This window comes from Periophthalmus magnuspinnatus, chromosome 2 (genome assembly GCF_009829125.3).
Source record: "Periophthalmus magnuspinnatus isolate fPerMag1 chromosome 2, fPerMag1.2.pri, whole genome shotgun sequence".
Classification (NCBI taxonomy): Eukaryota; Metazoa; Chordata; class Actinopteri; order Gobiiformes; family Gobiidae; genus Periophthalmus; species Periophthalmus magnuspinnatus.
Window position 1 is genome coordinate 8,079,922 of NC_047127.1, and position 20,084 is coordinate 8,100,005.

The 20,084-nt window shown below is 39.6% G+C and overlaps 1 protein-coding gene and 2 non-coding genes across 3 annotated transcripts in view; 2 read left to right on the forward strand and 1 right to left on the reverse strand.

Annotated features, from left to right (window-relative positions):
• The window catches only part of spega (striated muscle enriched protein kinase a), a 48,745-nt gene that overhangs the window by 16,289 nt on the left and 12,372 nt on the right, over positions 1 to 20,084 (reverse strand). The window contains exons 7-27 of the mRNA XM_033982066.2: positions 19,496 to 19,682; positions 19,276 to 19,349; positions 18,131 to 18,289; positions 17,106 to 17,295; positions 15,716 to 15,945; positions 14,753 to 14,872; positions 14,565 to 14,669; positions 13,147 to 13,353; positions 12,567 to 12,690; positions 11,737 to 11,909; positions 11,498 to 11,610; positions 10,461 to 10,629; positions 9,666 to 9,765; positions 5,421 to 5,624; positions 4,301 to 4,358; positions 4,141 to 4,218; positions 2,839 to 3,011; positions 1,725 to 1,751; positions 1,493 to 1,645; positions 660 to 702; positions 500 to 565 (exon numbers count right to left, since the gene is read on the reverse strand). Coding sequence (XP_033837957.2) covers positions 500 to 565; positions 660 to 702; positions 1,493 to 1,645; positions 1,725 to 1,751; positions 2,839 to 3,011; positions 4,141 to 4,218; positions 4,301 to 4,358; positions 5,421 to 5,624; positions 9,666 to 9,765; positions 10,461 to 10,629; positions 11,498 to 11,610; positions 11,737 to 11,909; positions 12,567 to 12,690; positions 13,147 to 13,353; positions 14,565 to 14,669; positions 14,753 to 14,872; positions 15,716 to 15,945; positions 17,106 to 17,295; positions 18,131 to 18,289; positions 19,276 to 19,349; positions 19,496 to 19,682 — 2,753 coding nt within the window. The remainder of the gene's footprint in view (positions 1 to 499; positions 566 to 659; positions 703 to 1,492; positions 1,646 to 1,724; positions 1,752 to 2,838; positions 3,012 to 4,140; positions 4,219 to 4,300; positions 4,359 to 5,420; positions 5,625 to 9,665; positions 9,766 to 10,460; positions 10,630 to 11,497; positions 11,611 to 11,736; positions 11,910 to 12,566; positions 12,691 to 13,146; positions 13,354 to 14,564; positions 14,670 to 14,752; positions 14,873 to 15,715; positions 15,946 to 17,105; positions 17,296 to 18,130; positions 18,290 to 19,275; positions 19,350 to 19,495; positions 19,683 to 20,084) is intronic.
• Positions 6,509 to 6,582, forward strand: trnat-agu (transfer RNA threonine (anticodon AGU)). The gene has a single exon. It is a non-coding gene; the product is annotated as a tRNA-Thr (tRNA).
• On the forward strand, positions 7,579 to 7,652 carry trnat-agu (transfer RNA threonine (anticodon AGU)). The gene has a single exon. It is a non-coding gene; the product is annotated as a tRNA-Thr (tRNA).

The window sequence follows — 20,084 nt, forward strand, 5'->3', positions numbered from 1 at the left end:
ATGGAGACTATCTATCTCCATGGAAAACAAACCCGGGACCAACTTCCATCCATCCATTTTCTTCCACTTTATCCGGGGCCGGGTCGCGGGACCAACTTACAGGTCAGATCTCTGGAGAGGTGAGCTCCCTCACAGTAAATATGTTTCTTTTTTAAGTTTGCTTTTGTTCTTTTGAGAGTTTTTTTGCAATAAAAAACACTTCTTCATAGTGTTAGTCTTGGCATAAAATTGGGTCAGGTTTGCAGACACTCAAAATATCTCAGTTTGATTGTGCGGTACATTAGAACCACTGCTTTCCATATAAGACAGTTTGTTTGCTTTTATTCCTCTCTCCTGTCAAAACGCATTCATCTATTACTTTCATGTTTTAGATTTAGCATCCAGTCTGGTCTGACTCACTGCGTAAACTTCTAAATGTCATTTGCGCCTAAAAATAAGCCTTAAATAGTTTCATTTGGAGCCTCTCTTCCACAAAAGTGCCATCTGCCTCTGCTCCTACCTGCCACTTCCTCCGGGACAGCACTTGCTTCAGCTGTGCAGTAGCGATGCTTTTGTTTGTGGGGGACTGTGAAGAGAAACAGTGGCATTTCAAAACACTGCACTGTAAACTGTGTGTTATGTAATATACTGATGGGAGGTGTACGGATGTGAAGTTTTACCTTGAACCAGGGATGGCGAAGGCACTCGACAGCTGTGGGCCTCCTGACAACAGAAAACAAGAATCGATGCTATTAAAGCAATGGACAATATATGCCACTGCACAGACAGGATTTAAGGCTGCGTTCACAGTTGTACATTCACCAAAATAAAATTAAGATTTACATGGAACTAAATCTGAAACTAAACTGAGATTAAACAAGGACTAATCCAGGTTTAAAATAGGACCAAACCACAGTCTACATCAAAAACTGATCTTAAACCAGGACCAATCCAGGACAAGAATGAACACATCCTTAAAGAAATGGCATTTTGGTCTGACGGAGAGAAAACAAAAACGTAACGCTTAAATAGATGTATCTTTACTAAAATAAAAAGAAACATAAATAAAACAGCCTACAATTGTTTAAAGCATTGTAAGTATCGTCCAAGGCCAAAGTTGGTCTACAGAACTACTGCTACTAATGCTCAACTGCTTCCTGCCAAAAGCAGTTAGGCTGTTAAATCAGAGACTTACTTTTACTACATCTACTGCTGCACAGAATTGTAGTGTCTGTGTGAAACACAATTAAATTTTTATGTAACATAAAAATGACAAATCGAATCTAATCTAATCTACTTATTCTTAATTACAAAAGCATAATGTAACAATCTTTTATGTTTATATTTTGTTAAAAAAAAGCTAATTATTTAATGGGTCAGGAGTGCATTCTACTTTCTGATTGAATAATTGGATAAACTTTGGATTGCCAGATCCTATGACTAATTTCCATATGTCACATATTGCTTATGGTTTTCTATATAATTAAATAAACTCTAAATAATGTACACTCACAGTCTGTCCACCACGAGCAGCTTAATGACGAACCCTTTAGCCTCTTTGCACAGGTCCGAGAACATACTTTCCTCAAAGGCCACGTTATAGTTTCGGATGTTCATCGCTGTGGCCCTGTCATTCTCTCCGGCGAAGGGAGACACACCTGTCAGACTGAAGAAATACGGTAAATGTGTGTCCATTTTACAGCGGACAAGTGTAAAATGGATTCAAGTTTATGGTTTGAACGCACCAGAGGTAAGTGATGACTCCCACGGGCCTGGAAGGGAGAACAGCACAACAGTTATTACATGTTTCATTCTGGTGACAGCAAATTGCACATAGTTTTTGTCAGGGTTAAAGTTTGTTGATATATACGCTGTTTTGTAATCTGTTATAATGTTGTTTCCTCAGCACAAATATATCCGGAGTTGTGTTTTGATTCATCCACACATTTAACACAAAACCCTGGATATTTAGGCCGAGTTCTTTTCTCAAACAGAAAACACTCTCTTCCACTTTGTGATGTCATGTGGTAATACAGGAAGTGCTCCACTGTGTTTTTAAACTCCATACAACTACACTAGGATCATTTTGGTTAATTCAACCCTGAATTTGCCAGTCTCTAATGAACAAGGTAAAGGTAGGTGTTAACTTGAAAACTACAGCTTCATGACATCACAAGGTCGAACAGATTTGCACTTTGGAGATGTAGACAAGCTAATAATAAAGGGTTCCTCAAACATGTGTGAATGTGTCCTGCTCTGAAGCCTACATGTGGGAGAAGGTGAGTGTCAAAAATATTTAAAACAAATCTGATACTACAATACTAAAACTAGTATCAAACCTAGATACTCATTTGAGCATGTATCAATATTAAAAAGTCACATTCACAGGACAGAAATGAACCTTTCCTTAATACTTTTAGAATGATCTTGAGCTGTATCAGAACAAGTATAAGACACATAAACTAGTATACGCCCATGGACCACTATGGAACCTAACTGGACGACTGAGGGAGTACACAGATATAAGGCCACATGGGAATATAAAAGAAAGTACTACTATTTAATGTTAAAAATCAAGTTCTATTGTCTAAACACTGTCATTGTGGTATCGGGATCATTACTAAGTATCAAATCTATTCCTTAATATCAAAATCAAGTTTGAAATTTTATTCTCATGACAACACTACAAGCAGTTTAAGAGAATAAAAAAAATCTGTTGGCTAAAACTAAACTGAAAAGTATTTTAGCCAGAATCCTAGGCCTAAATCTGCCTTCAAATGTGTGGTCATAATTAACAGTGCGTGGCAGAAGTGCTGATGCCAGGACCAGTATGGGGCTGCCTCTGAACAGGTGGCTCACCATATGTCGGTTGCCATGGAGACCGGGGTTTGGTTAACGATCTCTGGTGCGATGTATTCTGGCGTGCCGTATTTGCGGTAGCGCTCCTCGGCCGTGTCCAGTTTCAAAGCATTCCCCAAATCACAAAGACGGATCTGATCACTGCTCGGGCTGGAGAAAAGGATGTTCTCTGGCTGTGGGGAGTTACATCAAAGAAAATGTTTATTAGCAAATTAGTGTATTTAGTGTATCCAGGAATGTACAAATGTATCTATGTGAGATTTCTTACTTTATAAATGGTGATATAGACAAATTAAACATTATTTATTGAATCCAGTGATACACATTTTAGTTAGATTTTATTAGTTTTGTTGATTAGTTAAAGTTAAAAGAACTGTATGTAAGATTTTGATTTGAAATTTCATAAACTTGACCTGTGTCCCCAGATACGAAGTCGAGATGTTCAAATCAAATAAAACTGTAATGCTGATTTATTCTTACTTACAAAAACATTGGACATGATATCCAAGTTATTTGTTATAATTTAATTTACGTGAGAGTCTTATTTGAGTCGCCAGTTTCATTGCTGAAATAAAGTTGGTTTAAACCTAAAAGGATGCTCTCTGATCTGAAGAATGAGAAAAACTTGTATGTTTCCTTTATTTTTATCTATCTATACCCCATGAACTGTATAAAATGTGACTTTTACATATAAAACACGATAATATATTTTTTCTCGCAAAGACATTCGTTTTTGGTTGTACTGGCTTTCAGGGTTGTAATATGTTGGTGTTTATTGCTTTTCCAGTTTTTTATTGTTAGTCAGTAGTTTCTTTCTCGAGTCTCTTCCTCCATGTCCCACCACATTCTTGTCTAAAAAATCCAAGTCCAAATGGCATCAGTTTATTTTATTTTAAATTAGTCCTTTTGCAGTCTGCTCTACACCTAGATGGGTTTTTAGGGGTTGAACAAATGCACTATATCACTGTCTTACTCCAAGTACTATCTAAGAAAGGATTTGAGCTATGTTAACTCCATGCTTGCTGCTTAAAAGCCCTATTCCTGACATTTGTTTTGCTCCTGTATAGACATATTGTATAAGCAGCTCTTGAGGTCCAAATATGTCCGTAGCGTGCTGTCTTCAACTAATTATACAGCGTTATATTGTCTGAAAAGTGCACTGTTAACATGCTATTTGTTGTTAGCATTAGTGTGATGAAAGTTGTGAAAAGTACTTATAAACTCGTTTTTAACAGAGCAAAAATCAGCTACAGCGCCTATAACTTTCTATTGAAACTATCAGATTATATTTAGATACCATACCTTTACGTCGAGATGTGCTATGCTTTTCTCATGAAGATATCTCAGTCCTTCGAGAATCTGCTGCACGCTCTTTCGAATCTGTAAAATACATCACAAATACTTATACAAATACTTGTGTTACATACTAATATTACTTTGTACCATTTGGTATTCTGCTAACCTCTACTTCCATAACTGTGGTTCTCTTGGCCATCCTGTCCAACATTTCCTCATGATATCTTCACAGCACAGTTAAGGGAAGAAAGGAAGAAGAAGTTGTGGGGCAGAGTTGGGAACAGTTGGTGCATGGGAGATAAATTATGAATGAGTGGAATGCTTCCCGCGGTAATTCCATGGGTAGGTGATGAGCGAGAGAGGCTGCCTGCGGGGGAGAGGGAGAGAGAGCATGTAGGATGGATGATCCCCAGCTCACAGTGAATGCAGAGAAGACTGTACAGTACTGTGAGCTGGGGCGTGTGGAATAGACTAATCCAAGTGCAATCTGTTGTAATGTGGGATCAAACTTAGGCAATGCTATGTAACTCAGTGTTCATTTTGAGAAGAAGATTAATGAAGTTTTAATCTTCTGACTTTGATTTTTATTTTATTTTAACTTATGCACTGACATATTCTTGGACATTGAGTTGGTCTATGATCTGGTTTGTTAACCTTGCACAGCAAGATAGATTCTCATAATATTTGTGAGTTCACAAACTCACGAGAATCCATCTTGAGATATTCCTGCTCTGAGGTTAAGCGGGCAGTTACAGTTACAGAGCAGCATTGAGGTTTGTGTGGAAGCCAAATGCGAGGTACCCAAAACGAACCAAAACAAACATGGCAACGGCGACAGATGTACTTCAGCTTATTTTAGCAAAAATATGGACCATTTGTTTGAGACAAATGTGTTGAAGGTAAAGTGCGTTGTGCATTTGTGGACAGGGAAGATGTCTGTGGTTTTCCCGCAACTGGATTGAACAAAGTTCGATTTTTCAGCTTGTTCAGCTATTGTAAGGCTTTGACCAATCAGATACAAATAATCTTCTGCGTTCAGCGTTTTCCGATTGCTTTCAGTGAGAGCCATCCCAGAATGATGTGTAGAAATCAATTCTGAGTGCTACACATATCAGTCAGGCGTGAGCCACGTTACTGGTTTGGGGTTCTAGGATTGAAGTTTTCATTGTCCCTTCTTGTTGCATGCCCGCTTCATTTATGCCTTAGTTTTATAAACTCAGCCAATCACACTTACAATCACTCTATACATACAGATAAATTCCCCATGTTATTGTCTTGAAGGATACAGGTCTGTTATGAGCACCACTATGTTCTTCTTCTCAAAGGCATCGTGGAAATACAGGATGTTGGGATGGTCCAGCTCGCTCAATAGCTCCATCTCTTTGAGCGCGGCCTCTTTTCTCTTGGCTCCCCGCGCGCACACAAACTTAGCAGCGTACTCGGTCTTGGCTTTCTTGTGAGTCACCCTCTTCACGTAGGAGAAGGCACCCCTGCATGACAAGTAGGGCAAAGAAAGTAGAACCACGTCAACCGAGGATAGAGTGGGGCCGGAGAGGAATTTAAATTTTGAGGGATTGTGTGTTGGTGGTTAGCTGAAGTGTCATCAGACGTGTACTACATAGGAATTGATCCTAGCAATGACATCATGCAAGGGGGTTCTGAATGTATGTCTATGCCGGAATGTTCAGCAGTTACCATAGAGACACAATGCACATATCAGAACAAAGACAAAAGTACAACAAGGATTTATACAACACATTTCAGGAGTCTGTGATCAACATGAATGTTCATGATCCTGTTTAGGTTCCTTTTAACAAAAAGTTTGACTAACTGAAAAACTTTAAGCTAATGCTAACTAGCTTGTGGCTGTAATGTAATTTGAGAGGGATAAATCTGCTCACCTGTTGTAGTTCTAGGTCAGTACTTCATGGTCAGATTGTGTTAAAACAAAACTAAAGGCTTCAGACAGAGTAGTGTCTCTAGTTGGTTTGTGGTTAATATTTCTGTTATTGGGCCTATCTACATGAAACAAAAACTGGCACAGCGCCTTCTCTGACAGCATAAATAAATAAAAAACGCCGAAAGGATTTTAAACCATAAGATTGTTATTGGCAAGTGTGTGGAGCCAATCCCAAACAAATAAGGGTAAGGTTTAACATTTGTGGATCATGAGTTTGGATATTTCTTTCCAAAGCAGTGAATCTCCCATAGAGTTGCAGACCTCTGCCCTCCATCTAAAATTAGGACGTCATCAAATTCTGAAGTGAAATCTATCGGATAATGCTGTTTAACTAAATAAAAACATGTTTATATGTGGTTTAGACTTGAAAATGGGTTGTGCTAATGTGACATCATGTGACATAACACAAAATGTGGCGCTGTGGCTTAGTTGGTTAAAGTGCCTGTCTAGTAAACAGGAGATCCTGGGTTCAAATCCCAGCAGTGCCTACTTATTGGATTAATTTGAATAAAAGAGAAAGAGGGTCTGCTACCTGCTTCTCTTAACTGAGATGTTATTGCCTGCAATGCTCAACAGTACGTCAATGAACATATCATGTTACAGGTCAGATCTGTGGAGAGCCGAATCGTTCATGGTATGTGTGGTTGTTTTCCAATGGAATTGACTATATTCAAGAAGATAGAAAAGTTCAAGGCCATAAAGTGGAACGTTCCAGACAAAGTAATGACCTCCCACAGAAAAGTTACATAGTGCAGCTCTTAAAAATATAAATCAAAACCAGTACATTGAACAATAATATGTAAAAGAACTTAAAAGGCAATGGGCCTCATTCATGAAGTACTCTTATGAACAACTTGTACTTCAGAAAATGTTTTCTTAACTGAAAATGTTCGTCTGGAAGAACAAATCCTATGACCAGTCAGGAGCACTCGTAAGCACAAAAATCCTGCAGTTTTATAATATTATTTCTTTGATAATAAATATATACTATGTGATCCAATAACATTTATGAGCATTTTTCCAGAGCATGTGGTCTATTTGGTCTAACGGACTTTATACAGGCAGCTGTTATTTCTGTAATCCAGTATATTAAGTCTCCGTCTCCAGAGCTCAAAATGCCAATCTCTCAACACGATGTAATCTGCAACCTCTGTAATTTTAACGCCAGACACATTTCTTTTAAACTTTTATGATTATCTGATTATACAATATCAACATTTATGGTTTTATTCATCAATGTTATTTTGCTTTCAGGCCTCAGTAGAACACCAGAATGCTAATTGGTCTTAAAGAATATATCTCAGGCCGACCTAGACTGGAAAGCATTGGCTCTTCACTGTAATAACAACACTATACAAACATATGAGGTAGGTCTATTTGTATGACTCATTTGTGAAAGGACAATAGCCAGGATCACAAATAAATACAAGTGATACAATACACATGCAACTTGATAAACCGGCCATTAATATTTGAAGATGTATGGCGCTGTGGCTTAGTTGGTTAAAGCGCCTGTCTAGTAAACAAGAGATCCTGGGTTTGAATCCCAGCAGTGCCTTTTTTACTATAGTTGATAGCCGCCACGTTCCAAATGAGTGAGCACGGGCTCTGGTTCCAGTTGACTTCTACTGAAAAGTGGTGGCCCTGTCTCTGTAACTGCTGCTGCCAGGCTCGTCATATTGCTCTTAAAATGTTTGCTTTAACCCACTCCACATGATCCTGGTGTTTTTATTTTTTGCTATTTTGTCCCTAAATCAAGATATAATGTTTAATAACAGATCAATCAGGTGCCTTCATTCCCCAAAGTCGTTGCCACTAGCAGTAGTAACAAGTTGACTGACAGCGATTGTGCCTTTTTACTAGGCACCCGTCCCCTGCCAAACTATCGGTATGGGTGAGAAGGGGTGAGTACCTTCAACACCCTTGCTCCTGATTGGCTCTTTGGTTTAGTGCTCAGATTTTCAAATGTGGTCATTGGATACAGATTAGCTGCTATAGCTGCTAGCCTTGATTGGCTTCATTTGGTTGCAACCCAACGCTATGGATGATGTCACACTCTCTCACCCACTCCACTTCTATTATGCAGTCTATGGTTCACACTTGTCCTAGTTTAGTCCTGATTTGAACCCAGTCTAATCCTGACATAGACTTAGTTTGATCCTGTTCTAGTCCTGGTTTAGTCTTGAACTTTTAGTACACATTTACTCCGAGTTTGTTCAAGTTTGCGTGCAGTCACCCTTACACAAACACCACATTCATACATAATCAAGGTGAACAGAGTGTTTTGCCCAAGGACACAATGACAGCACACACTAGTCTGAGCAGAGATTGATCCTCTAACCTTCAGGATGGAGGACAAATGCCAATCATGGGAATAGAGAGTAAGCTTATATCACTCAATCTGGTCACGGGAGAATGAATATAATAACATGACATTCCATTTACGTTGTAGAATTTGATGATGTTATAATCTCAGATGGAGGCCTGTATAACTCAATGGGAGATTCACTGTTTTTGAAAGAAATATCCAAACTTATGATCCAGAAATGTTTCAGAAAATCATTATTTGGGATTGGCTCCACAAACGCGTAATATTAATGTCATGGCTCAAATCCTTTGAGCTGACAACAATCACGTCTTTGGGGTTGAATAATGGCACCATTTTCTGAAGCTATTGTGACAGGAGAGACATTTAACTTTGTCCCAGTTTTTCTTTCATGTGGATAGACCCAGTAATTACAGAGATATTAACAATAACCCAGGTCAACAAATCTGCCATCTGACAGTTAAACAGGAAATTCCTCCTGAGAATTCTGACCTGTCTCCAGCTCAGTTTAAAGTATAGGGATTCTAGATGTTGTGAAGCTGGTTCGAGAACTCTCTCTCCTTTGTTTTGATGGCTTGTCTTGGTACTGCTGACTTGGATCACTGCACTATTCATTCTAAGAGCCTGTCTCCGCCTGTCTGGTACAGCTGATATGGGGCTGTCATCACTGCTGCTCACTCATCTCTGTCTGAAGTAGAATTTGAGCATTTCAGATGTCAAAGAACATATGGCATGCTTTTTTGTAATTTAATGATTACGTAATTATATATTTTTAAATATAGGTGATGTCGTGTATTTTTATAAAAATACAAATACTAATTATTATAACTACTATAACTGTAACTTACCAAATTATCCAACTAAGGAATTATAGCAAAAGACGAAGCTTAAATCTGTCAACTGGACAAATCCTACAACGATTTGATCAGTTGACAGATTTAAACCTCGTGTTTTGCTATAGATCAGACCTGGATGACTGAGGGATTACACAGACAACTAAGGAATTATGTTAATCTTAAAAGAACTGGATGCAAGATTTTGATTTAACTTTGTTAAACTTGACCTTAACTCCCTTTGATCTGAATCATCACTACCTACACCCCAGCTATTGGCTAAGTTTTAAATATCAGGCTGATACTGATATTTGGGGAAACCTCCATTATCACTCATATCAAACCATTTCCTCGATAAACAACATTGCAGTACAAATTTGACAGAACCCTAATCCTGTCTATGAACACGCACCTCCCGATCTCCTTGTGCACCACGTAGTAGTCCGTCAGGCGTCTCATCTTGCGCAATATGGAGCCTTGGTCCTCCACAGACTCTGGTTCTTCTTTTGGTTCTACAACACACGGGAGACACAGGTTACATATGGTTAGTGTGTTTATGTGTTTGTGTGTGTGGGTCATCATGACTAAATCTCTGTTAGTTTGAACTGAGATTTAGTCACCTCCATTAGTCAATGACCAGCTTGGGTCTTTTTAATGAAGAGGTCTACAGCATTTGGGTTGGAGCATACAGAGAACCTGAATGTGTGAAACAGCAATTATTTAAAGGTGTATTGCTTATAATTAGCATGCTAGCAACGCACTTCTTGGCTACCGGACAATGAAACACTTTATAATTAGATGAAGACAGCACACAGCAAACTTATTTTGACCTCAAGAACTGCTTTTACAATATTTCTATAATGCACCAAGATGAATTTTGCTCAAATACATGTAAAAAAATGGGTACAGTTCTTAATGAGTTAATCCAAAAAGTTGTAGCAACCCTAGTATATAGCACTGATGTTTATGTGAATGCACTGTTAGCATGCTAGTTGTTGCCAGCATTACTGTGATAGTAAAACTCTGCTCTGGCCTCTAAACATTGTGGAAAGTGCTTATAAACTCATTGGAGCAAATATCTAAGATGCTAGGAATGCAGTAGGAAAGTGAGGAATCTGAACCGCTGGAAACCGTTTAAAGTTAACTACCGGTAGTTCTGTTTTTCACGTTTTTAAGACAGTAAAATCATGCAGTAGTCGAAAGTTACCGGTATGTACGGTGAGCTGGGCCTTGCACGAGTTGGCGCCCCCCAGGTTCTTGGCGGTGCAGGTGTAGACTCCGGTGTGGTCGGCTTGAGCGTTCAGGACCACCAGGGAGTACTCAGGGTCATCGTACACAAAGGTGAAGTGATTGCTCTCGGCCAGAAGAACGTCATCCTGCAATGTGACAAGATTGTAACAGGTGGTATTTAAAAAGTTACATCAAGCCTTTTTGCATGAGCATGTTTCACTTGGGGCTGCTTTAGCATGGGTCAGTTTGGTGGGGCCACCTCCAGTGCAGTCTCCATGCTCCAGGTGAAGGGGCAGGGCTCTGCTACATAAAAAAATAATGTTTACTTAATAAAAAAAAAAAAAAAAAGTACTAAACCTGAATAATCATAAAGCTGATCTCAACAAAAGTCTTTAAGTAATTCCAAGTTTGTGGCACTTTGAGACATGGCTAAAGTTAGCAGATAAATTGTCAATTATGTATTAATTTCACTTCTTTGCACCTCTACGCTATGTTGTAATGTCTTTCATGTAATGCAATGGGTTTAGCTCATAGTAGATTCTTTATGCACTAGAAATAATATTTTTTTTATATATTCATTGAGTATGTGCAGTCGATAAACAAGTAACAGCTGTTGCTAATATGCTAGCTTTGTTTTGCTCATCATGCCAGCGCAACATAAGATGCCAACATTGCAAATACAAGCAGTTTATTGCAAAATCTAGTCAGAGTTTGGTGAGAAAACATTTTTGTTTATTGTTTCTGTTTGCTTTTTGCTGTCTGGTTTTCACCTCAGTTTGCGTTCTCTCTTATCCAGTCATCTTGCTCTGGTGCTTAGCTCTTCCCTAAGCTAAAGTGATCCAGGAGCCAAAACGAGCTAGACCACTTTGAAAGCTAGTACCTCCCAGGGTCCACTTTAGACCCCTCAAACAGCCTGTTGTGATCTGCTCCAAAGGGAACCAATAGGAACAAGGCCATAGTGTACCTTTAAATGAACCTGGACAAATTGTAATACAGTGCTTTTACTTGTCTCACCTTAAACCAGAGAATGTCGGGGTCTGGCTTCCCCTCCACCACCACGGCCAGTCGAGATGTTTCCCCAATGCTCACGTCCACGTCCTCCATGATGCTTTCAAACTTTGGCGGCACTAAAAAAAAACAAACAAACTTTACTTTAGACAATTTCAGCTGACAGTCTAGACACTTGCAGGAGAAGTGGAGCTCTCCTGGCAGTAAACATGTGCCTGCGTGAATCCTAAGTGAAGAGCTCTGACCTGCCGAGGCGAGCTGGAGCGTGGCCATGTCGCTGCCGTGTTGGTTGGTTGCCGTGACGATGAATTGGCCCAGGTCTGTGGAGCGGACGCGGAGGAGGCGGAGCATGTGCTGATCGTCGTCAGGCATGGAGAGCTCGCATATGCCCGGCCGGTGCACCAGAGGTGTGCCACGTCTGAGCCAAACCACACAGACATCAGATAAAAATCAACACAGTTTTAACATTTTGTGGGACACAAAACACTTTTTAACCTGTTTTCTGTGTCATTTTTCTGGTGGAGGGTATGCCACCTGCGTGTCTTAAAGGAGTAGGATCTGTGCACAGTGGCGTGCTGGCCAGCATGCTGTGTCTAAAAGCTATTGCTAGCATTTATTAAAACATAAAATATAAAATAAACAACCAGCTAAAAGTAAAAGTACTACCCAATTATTTATATATAGATTATTTTAGATTGTAGCGTTATTTTAATATTTTTTACATCTCAAAATTGGCATTAGTGTTAGCACTGAGACACAAAAACCTAGCTTTATGAGCGCAGAAGTGTCCTCCAGTGATGTATTCCTATACTCTCTAAAGTATGTAACATGTTGTCAGTACCATTCACCCACCTCGCTGTCCATTGTCTGATCTATAAGCATTTAATCATTTTAGCTCAAAAACTTCATAGTGATAGAATTGGGCAGGAAGTAGTGACAATGAGCTGACATTGAGCTGGCACGGCACCATTGTGCACCTTTTTATCTCCATGGAGTCAAGCAGGTAACATTTGAAACAGTCTGAAAGCTCACTAAAGTCAGTTAGTGTAGACCCCCTTTACAGCCATAGACAGACCTCTTCCAGGTGACAGTGGCGTGCACGTGGTTGAGTTGGATGGTGATGCTGATGGGCTGGTTCTCCACCACGTACACTACATCAGGTTTGTCCATGATAACCGGTGCTTTCCTCAAATATGGCCCTGTGGGGAAGACATTTATGTTTTATTTGACACAAGCCTTTCACTTTTTGTGATCTACTATCATTATTTTGCATTTTTAACCACTTATCAGGGCTGTCAAACAATAATCTTAAGTACATAAATCAACATATTATGTGTATGAGAGAGCATTATCCTCTCACTAGTTTGGCTATTTTCAATCTAAATAAGTAGATCAGATTTTTTTTCTGTAGTCCTATATTTTTTCAAGCCTCAGATATCATGTCATATCGTGAGAGAGTGTGAAGGCGCTCAAATGCCAAATGCGTGAGAGTTGACAGCCCTGACTTATTTTTAGCTCTTTGTTATAATATTGTGATGTGTGAGGTACTGGGTCCAAGTAATTTCCATCGCACATGTAAAACATCACATCCAAATCAAAGCAATACACATCAAGTAAATACAATTATTTAAAAATTTTAATTGAAATCTCCATACCTCTGTCCAGCAGTGTGACCAGGTCTGTGGAAGGCGAAGGCTTGCTGAACATCTTGCCCGTGGAGGAGAGGACTCTGAAGGCATAGCGCACCCCTTTAGACAGGCCCGTGATGGTGTAGCTGGTCTCCCTCAGGTTAGACGCCACCACGCTCCACTGGATAGAGCCTAGAGCCTGCTGCTGGACCACATACAGCAAAGACCCGGAATCTGCATGCAATGGAGATTTTACATAAAAAACCTTCAAGTGCATATGACAGTTTAGAGTTGTAGTTTTTATTTTTTATTTTTGGTGTTTATAATTTTACTTCCTGGTTGGACATGGATGTCAGTGCCCGATTTGGCACCATTTTTCAACCTGCACATGCCCAAATACTTTGGCTCAAGCGCTGAAGTTGCTTTAGTAACTGGACTTTGGACAAACCTAATTTTTGAGAATCATTCGATCAAATTTCCTCTTGGAATATAAACTGTTTTACTGATAAATACTTGCTCCATAAAAATGATGCATTTAAACATTTAGAAAACAAAGCAGAACTGAGTTAAGTCTGACTTCATAAATAAGACAGCTGACTTTGATGGTTATGGTCAAATATAATCGTTTTTGTTTCTGTTAAGAATAAACTCCATGAAACTGTGTTACCTAGCAACGATAATATTAACAGCTGCCAAAACCTGTCTAAATTGCAGAATAGTTATGATTAGACTAATAAAAATAAATGACAACTCCTTTATTTTGTTAAATGAAGGTTTAAACTGTCAGAAAAATGTCTTCCTTGTGCATAAAATGTCTTGTGTTTTGTGTTGATGACATCGGTACAGTTATTCCATTTTAGAACTCACCGTTCCTTCCTGCATTTTTGTGCTTTGGCTCTCAACTTTTATTCCACAAACTGCCACGTAACTGAAGTAAAACTATGATAAATATTGAGCACAGGTACTATCTCACCAAACCAAGTCATAATGCACTTAAACATTCCACTGTTTTGATATCTGTTGGGGGAAAATGGGGTGACATGTGTGCTAAGTTGTGGAAAAGTAAAAGTGCAGTGCTCTTGACATTTAGCGAGTGACAGTGAACGGGAGCCTCTCTGATATAAATCAAATGCCAAATGGTTCATGTGTCCTGAGGCGACCTGCCAAGGCTGAATGCAGCCACAGCTGCATTTCATAACATTCTTATATAGTCAATGCAATTCTATAGATCACACAAATATGCCAATTAAAGGATGTAGCCTGTGCTCTTACTGTTTTTAAAATGAAAGAAGCTTCTGAAATGATGCACCTTTGTCAACACAGTTGCTAACAAAGCTAATTAGATTATTGTATTTTTGATTAGATTTTTTAACAACCAAACCAAACGTTAAATGTGGATATAAACTATTTTCATCCCAGTAAGTCCAAGGCCTGTGCACATGTACCTAGTGCAGCGTCGCTCCTCTTGGGTCTCTTCCAGCTCAAAGTGATGTTCTTCCCTGTGATGGACTCGATCTCTGGAGGACCGTCCGGAGCCTCAGGTACAATGTCTGTATGTACAAAAAGTGAAAAAAGAACATACTTTGTAACAGTTTATAAGCTAAAAAATCTTAATATGTCTGTTGACACTAACCGGTGACATAGAGATGAGCGTAGCAGGCGGACTTGCCCACCTTGTTGGATATAACAGCCTTGTAGACCCCTCCATGGGCGTGACACGCACTACGGATCACCAGACTGTGCACATCCCTGTCTGAGAACATACACAACACTCACTCACTGCACAACACTCACCATCAAGTCTAGTACAACTGACTTTAAAGCCATAGTGTGTAACTTTTTTTGCCAAAGACTCAAATAAGAGCATGTTTTTTTTTGTTTTCATGGAAATGTTGTTCCTTTGGCTAAAATCTTCCACAGAATGGCATAAAACGTATCTGTCTCCATGCAGAATGTTCCAAAGTATGGTTTTAACTTAACTATTTCCATGAAATCATGCAGTTGACATGCCACCTCCAGAAAGTTATATACTGTTCCTTCACCCAGCTGTTCACCCTCTATTGGGCAGACACTGACCTTGCCCCCAGTATGTGTATGAATTTGTGAGTACATGTGTGAATGTGAATGTGTCGTTGAGTGTCCACAGCTAGACAGAATGTATATAGTTTGTCAGTTTTGAGAAGTTTTGATTAGGCTCATTAGATATGTTCTAGTCTGCCAATGGAGTTAAAAACTGCAGTTAAAATAATGGTGTAATCCTTCATTCATGCAGTAGCAATTCAATGTAGAGACGTTTCAACAGTAGTCATCTGCACACTGTTTTTGAAATCAAAACATTTCTGCTCTTATCCAATTCGATTAATTTGATGGTACTGGCTTGGGAACTGATCCTACTCTCACTACTTGGACTTAGTAACTCAAAGTAGGATTAAGTCCAAGTGTTTCAATCCAGCACCATCAAATTGAAAATGTCTTTTGGGTGGGAGCCGGAGCGTTTTGATTGTAAAAACAGTGTCCAGACAACCACCACTGAAACCATCTCATTGCAGCTAAGATAGTAAAAATAAAATACAAACTCCACAATGTAGGAGCTTACAGTGTGTCATCTTGCGCTCTTCGCTGCTCTGGATCTGCTTGCTGTTGTGGTACCAGCTGATGGAGGGGTAAGGCAGTCCGGACACAGTGCACTTCAGTACGGCCTCTCTGCCCTCGATGACCTCCACGTCGCTCAGAGGTCTCACGAAGTCCGGCATGCTCCTGCGCTCCACCTCCCCCTCCGCACACTCAGGCTCCTCTGGGATGGATGGCATCTTCTCCAGCTTGGTCCTGGGAATGCACAAAACATAGAGGTAAACGGTTTGACATATATAAAAAAAAAATTGTTTGAATAACAACACATAAATCTACCATTGTTAATATTTCTATTGCTGCTAAAACTTCTAAAACGATACTACTTATACCATTAGTGTAATAGCTACAGGCGATACCGCTATTAGATAAACCAACTGTTGTGACTACTAGTGTTACAAGATACAACAAAGCATACTACTACTACTATTACTACTGCAACTACTACTATTAATGTTACTTCACAATAATATTATACAAATAGAAGTACAAAGTAGTGGTCCGAGAAATTACTCAAGTAACAGTAAAAAGTATTTGAGCAACTACTGAAGAGTAACTTTCTGAACTCTCTGAAGGTAACATCTTTGAAGTTAATGTCATTTGAAGAACAGGACATTAAATAATGCTCAAAATCTGGTATTTTCAAAGGACAGACACAAAAAATTTGTTTTCGACTGCTCACTAGCGTCTTCCTCAGAGTGCTCACGTGATGTTGCTGTCTTTCTACCGGTGAAGGCAGGCCAACAGCGCCATCTGCAGTCTGACCTCTTCAGGACAGGTATGTCACAGTAAAAAGGCCCCCTCGTCCTGATTTATAGTCCCTGAAAAAGTCGGACTACAGATGGCGTTGTCATCCTGCCTCCACCAGTAGGAAAACAACACTAAAACCTGTATAAATCAGCTGGTCAGGCACATCACAGCAAAATCACGTGGCCACCCTGAAGAAGACCGCTAGTGGGCAGTCAAAACCGTATGAAATCAAACTGAACCTTTGTCAGAAAAAATAACCTATTAAAATAAATTGTTGGAAGACCATTGGACTATTAGCTAAACTAAACCATATCTGAAGGAGCGGTGCAAAAACACAAATGTTCAAATCATTTCACATTGTCAGATTAAAGCTTTTGTCACTTGTAGATTTACTCACGGTGGGAAGAGGAACCAAAATTTTTACTCAAGCAATAGCACCGTTACACTGTCAAATATATTACTCAAGTAGGAGTAAAAGTACAGTGTCTGGAAACTACACAGTACAAAAATTACTCAAGTAAATGTAACTGAGTACTGCCCACCACTACTGCTACTGCTAAGCTCCTCATTAGTTCACAGCAGCTCCAAAGTGCCTATTGCAGTCTTACATGTGCGAGGTGAGTGCTGCGCGGGGCTCTGTCATGTACAGCTCGGCCGTGCATTCCGCTCTCCCGTGGGGGTTATGGGCGACGGCCGTGTAGAAGCCCTCTGTGTGGGTGCTCACGTGGAGGATGACCAAGGAGTGTCTGCCCCCCTCCTGGAGCACGCGCACATTCTCACTCTCCTCCACAGGGCTCTCTGAAACATAAAAAGAAACACACATTATGCATTATAATGAGCTGTGAGATATAGAAGAATGGAGGCGTTAGGTAGGGTCGGGTGATACTGACAAAGACGTATTAGTGTTACAAGAGTTTTTCTAGATACTCAGATTTCAAGGTAGATAGCACAAAGGCTTTTTATAATATGATTCTGTTCAAAGTTCACATTTTAAACGCTGAAATAGGCCCTGAAATGAGCTGAAAATCTAATACAGAACATGTTTGTACAGATCTAAACAACGGATTTGGCAGTTTTTATGCAGAGTAAGAGTATATTTTGTTTTAATAATAACGATGCCTTATTGCTCACTGCAGGGTTGTTGAAGCCTCTTAAAGTGCTACACTGTAGTCATTATTCATTCACTCCATACTCACAATCTGCACCATTGGCCCCTCCCACCACCACCACCACCACCAGCACTCACACTCACACTGCATTCATACTAGGCAAGGTGAGTAAAGTGTCTTGGTTAAGGACTCTTGTGTGTTCTCTTGTGTGGATAAGTGCTCTAGCCTCTGAGTCACTGTCACTCTGTTTTTTCAATTGTTTGATGTGTGATTTGTTAATAGAATACATTGAAAATATGATCATAATATGAGTTTATTATGAACAATTAGATTTCCCATAGCTGTATTTAAGTTGAATGAATATGTAAAATAAACAATTTGACAGTAAAAAAAAACAACAACACACCACTCAACCCTTGCTTGAAAGATCACTCAAATTCTATTATTTTTCAACTCCTTTAAAAACTCTTTTGATTTATTTCTGGCATTAATGACATCACATTCTAATGCCAAAGTGCTCCTACCAAAGTGCCTCCATGAAACTGTAGGGGGAGGCGTTCCGCTGACTTTGCAGCTGAACCTGGCCGTGCGCCCCTCCATCACCTCCAGCACGTCCAGTTTGCGAGTGAAGAGAGGCTCCCAGGACGGACTGACCTTTAGGTGGGCACTGGAGGTCAGCTCCTCTGCACACGGAGGACAGGAAGACAAGACAAGAAAAATGCCATGGGTTACTCTGAAATGATTACACTAAAATGTTCACTATATGACCTGCACTGACAGGAGACATGTATGGTTAAAATGTACCATGATATAAATTATAAGATTATTGTCAACAAATCCATGGTTCTATAGTTAAAGAGGGGGTATTACACTTCTATGGGGCATTAACTGCTAGCACATAACATTATTAAATCCAGATTGTTGCCTTTTATTCTTTTGAAAAAGCTATATGTGCTGAAAACTATGTATTAACATGTTTAATAAGTTTCTTTTATGATGCTGAGTCCCCCCCTCCCTTTGCTCCTCGCACTCACTCCCCCTTCAGAGTGCTATCACTGCACAATCCGAGTGCATCCTGCTAATGCAACTACTGAACATCATATCAGGTTTGTGAAGTTGTAGTGCATTGTTTTGTGTCCTGCTTTTGTATATTTAGGGAGAATTGTCATGTGGGAGCATGGGTGACATAGGCGTGTGGGTGGACTGTTGGACAGAACCATGCTGCTAACCATAAAAAGGGTTTGAATAAAGCCTGTGCGAGATCGCTAGATTACTCAAACATGCATGGATGACATCTAAAACGTCTTCAGGCATGTTTTTGATGAGGGAGCAATGGTATAACACTGTAGAAAGGTCCAGAAAGTCGATTTTGCATAATATCCCCTCTTTAAAGACAAAACTAAACAACAAAATAGATAATAGATAAGTTTAGCAAGTAAAGTAACACGACTGCAACTCTTTGCAGTGCCCTACTACTAAAATATATGATAAAGTTGAAAAGTTGTAAAAGTTTCAGAGCTTCCATTTTTTCTAGATTTTGTTGATTAGATATAAACATTATGAAAACAACATTATGAGACATTCTGTTTACTTTTGTGGCCTTGTACTGGCTATACTGAAATTTCCCTTTTCAGTTGTTGATTTCAAAAAAGTTAGCTAAGCGTAGTACCTTTAGCGGTGCTCAGTTTGCACATGTAAGTCCCACTGTCATCCTCATGCACAGAGTTCAACAAGAGGCGGCACCTAAAATAAATAAATACATATTATCATTATGCAGATTATAATTATTATTAGTAATCTATTTGCACTATCATTGTTTTTTCTACTTCTGTGTCCACGTAATTACCAGTGTCGATCAAAGTTAGTCACTTAAGTTTCCTGAGCATTACCTCCTCCCATCGAAGGTCATCTTGCAGTTGAGCAGGGCGGGCTGGATGAGCTTGCCGTTGGAGAGCCAGTCCACGTCCACATCAGCCGGACCAGACACCAGGCACTCAAACATGGCCGACTCCCCCGCCCGCACCGACACGTCCTTCACGTTCCTCAGGATCTTCAAGGAGGCTGCTGCACTGGAAGCTGATACGGTCATAGATAATAGATTATATTATTAGAAGGGACATACTTTGGTATATTCTTGCTTTTTACTTGTTTACTATACATTATTACTGTATACGTTTGTCTGCTTTATATTGTTATATTTCACTTATATTTTGGACATTTTAAATTGCACTATTCTATTAAAAAAACAAACAACATTGGTTTTCAGTTGAAAGTTCTGGCACTGTGTTGTTTTTAGGGAGGATACAGGAGAATAAAGATGACTCAAACATGCATGAATCACCCTAAATACAACTTCGCCAGAGTGAGAAGGGAAAACAACTATACCATTCTCCTTTAAATAAATTTAGATGCCCCCTGATGGAAACAGCGGGTAGTGAAGCAGTTTGAAATGTAAATTAGCAGTATGGCTAATGTCAG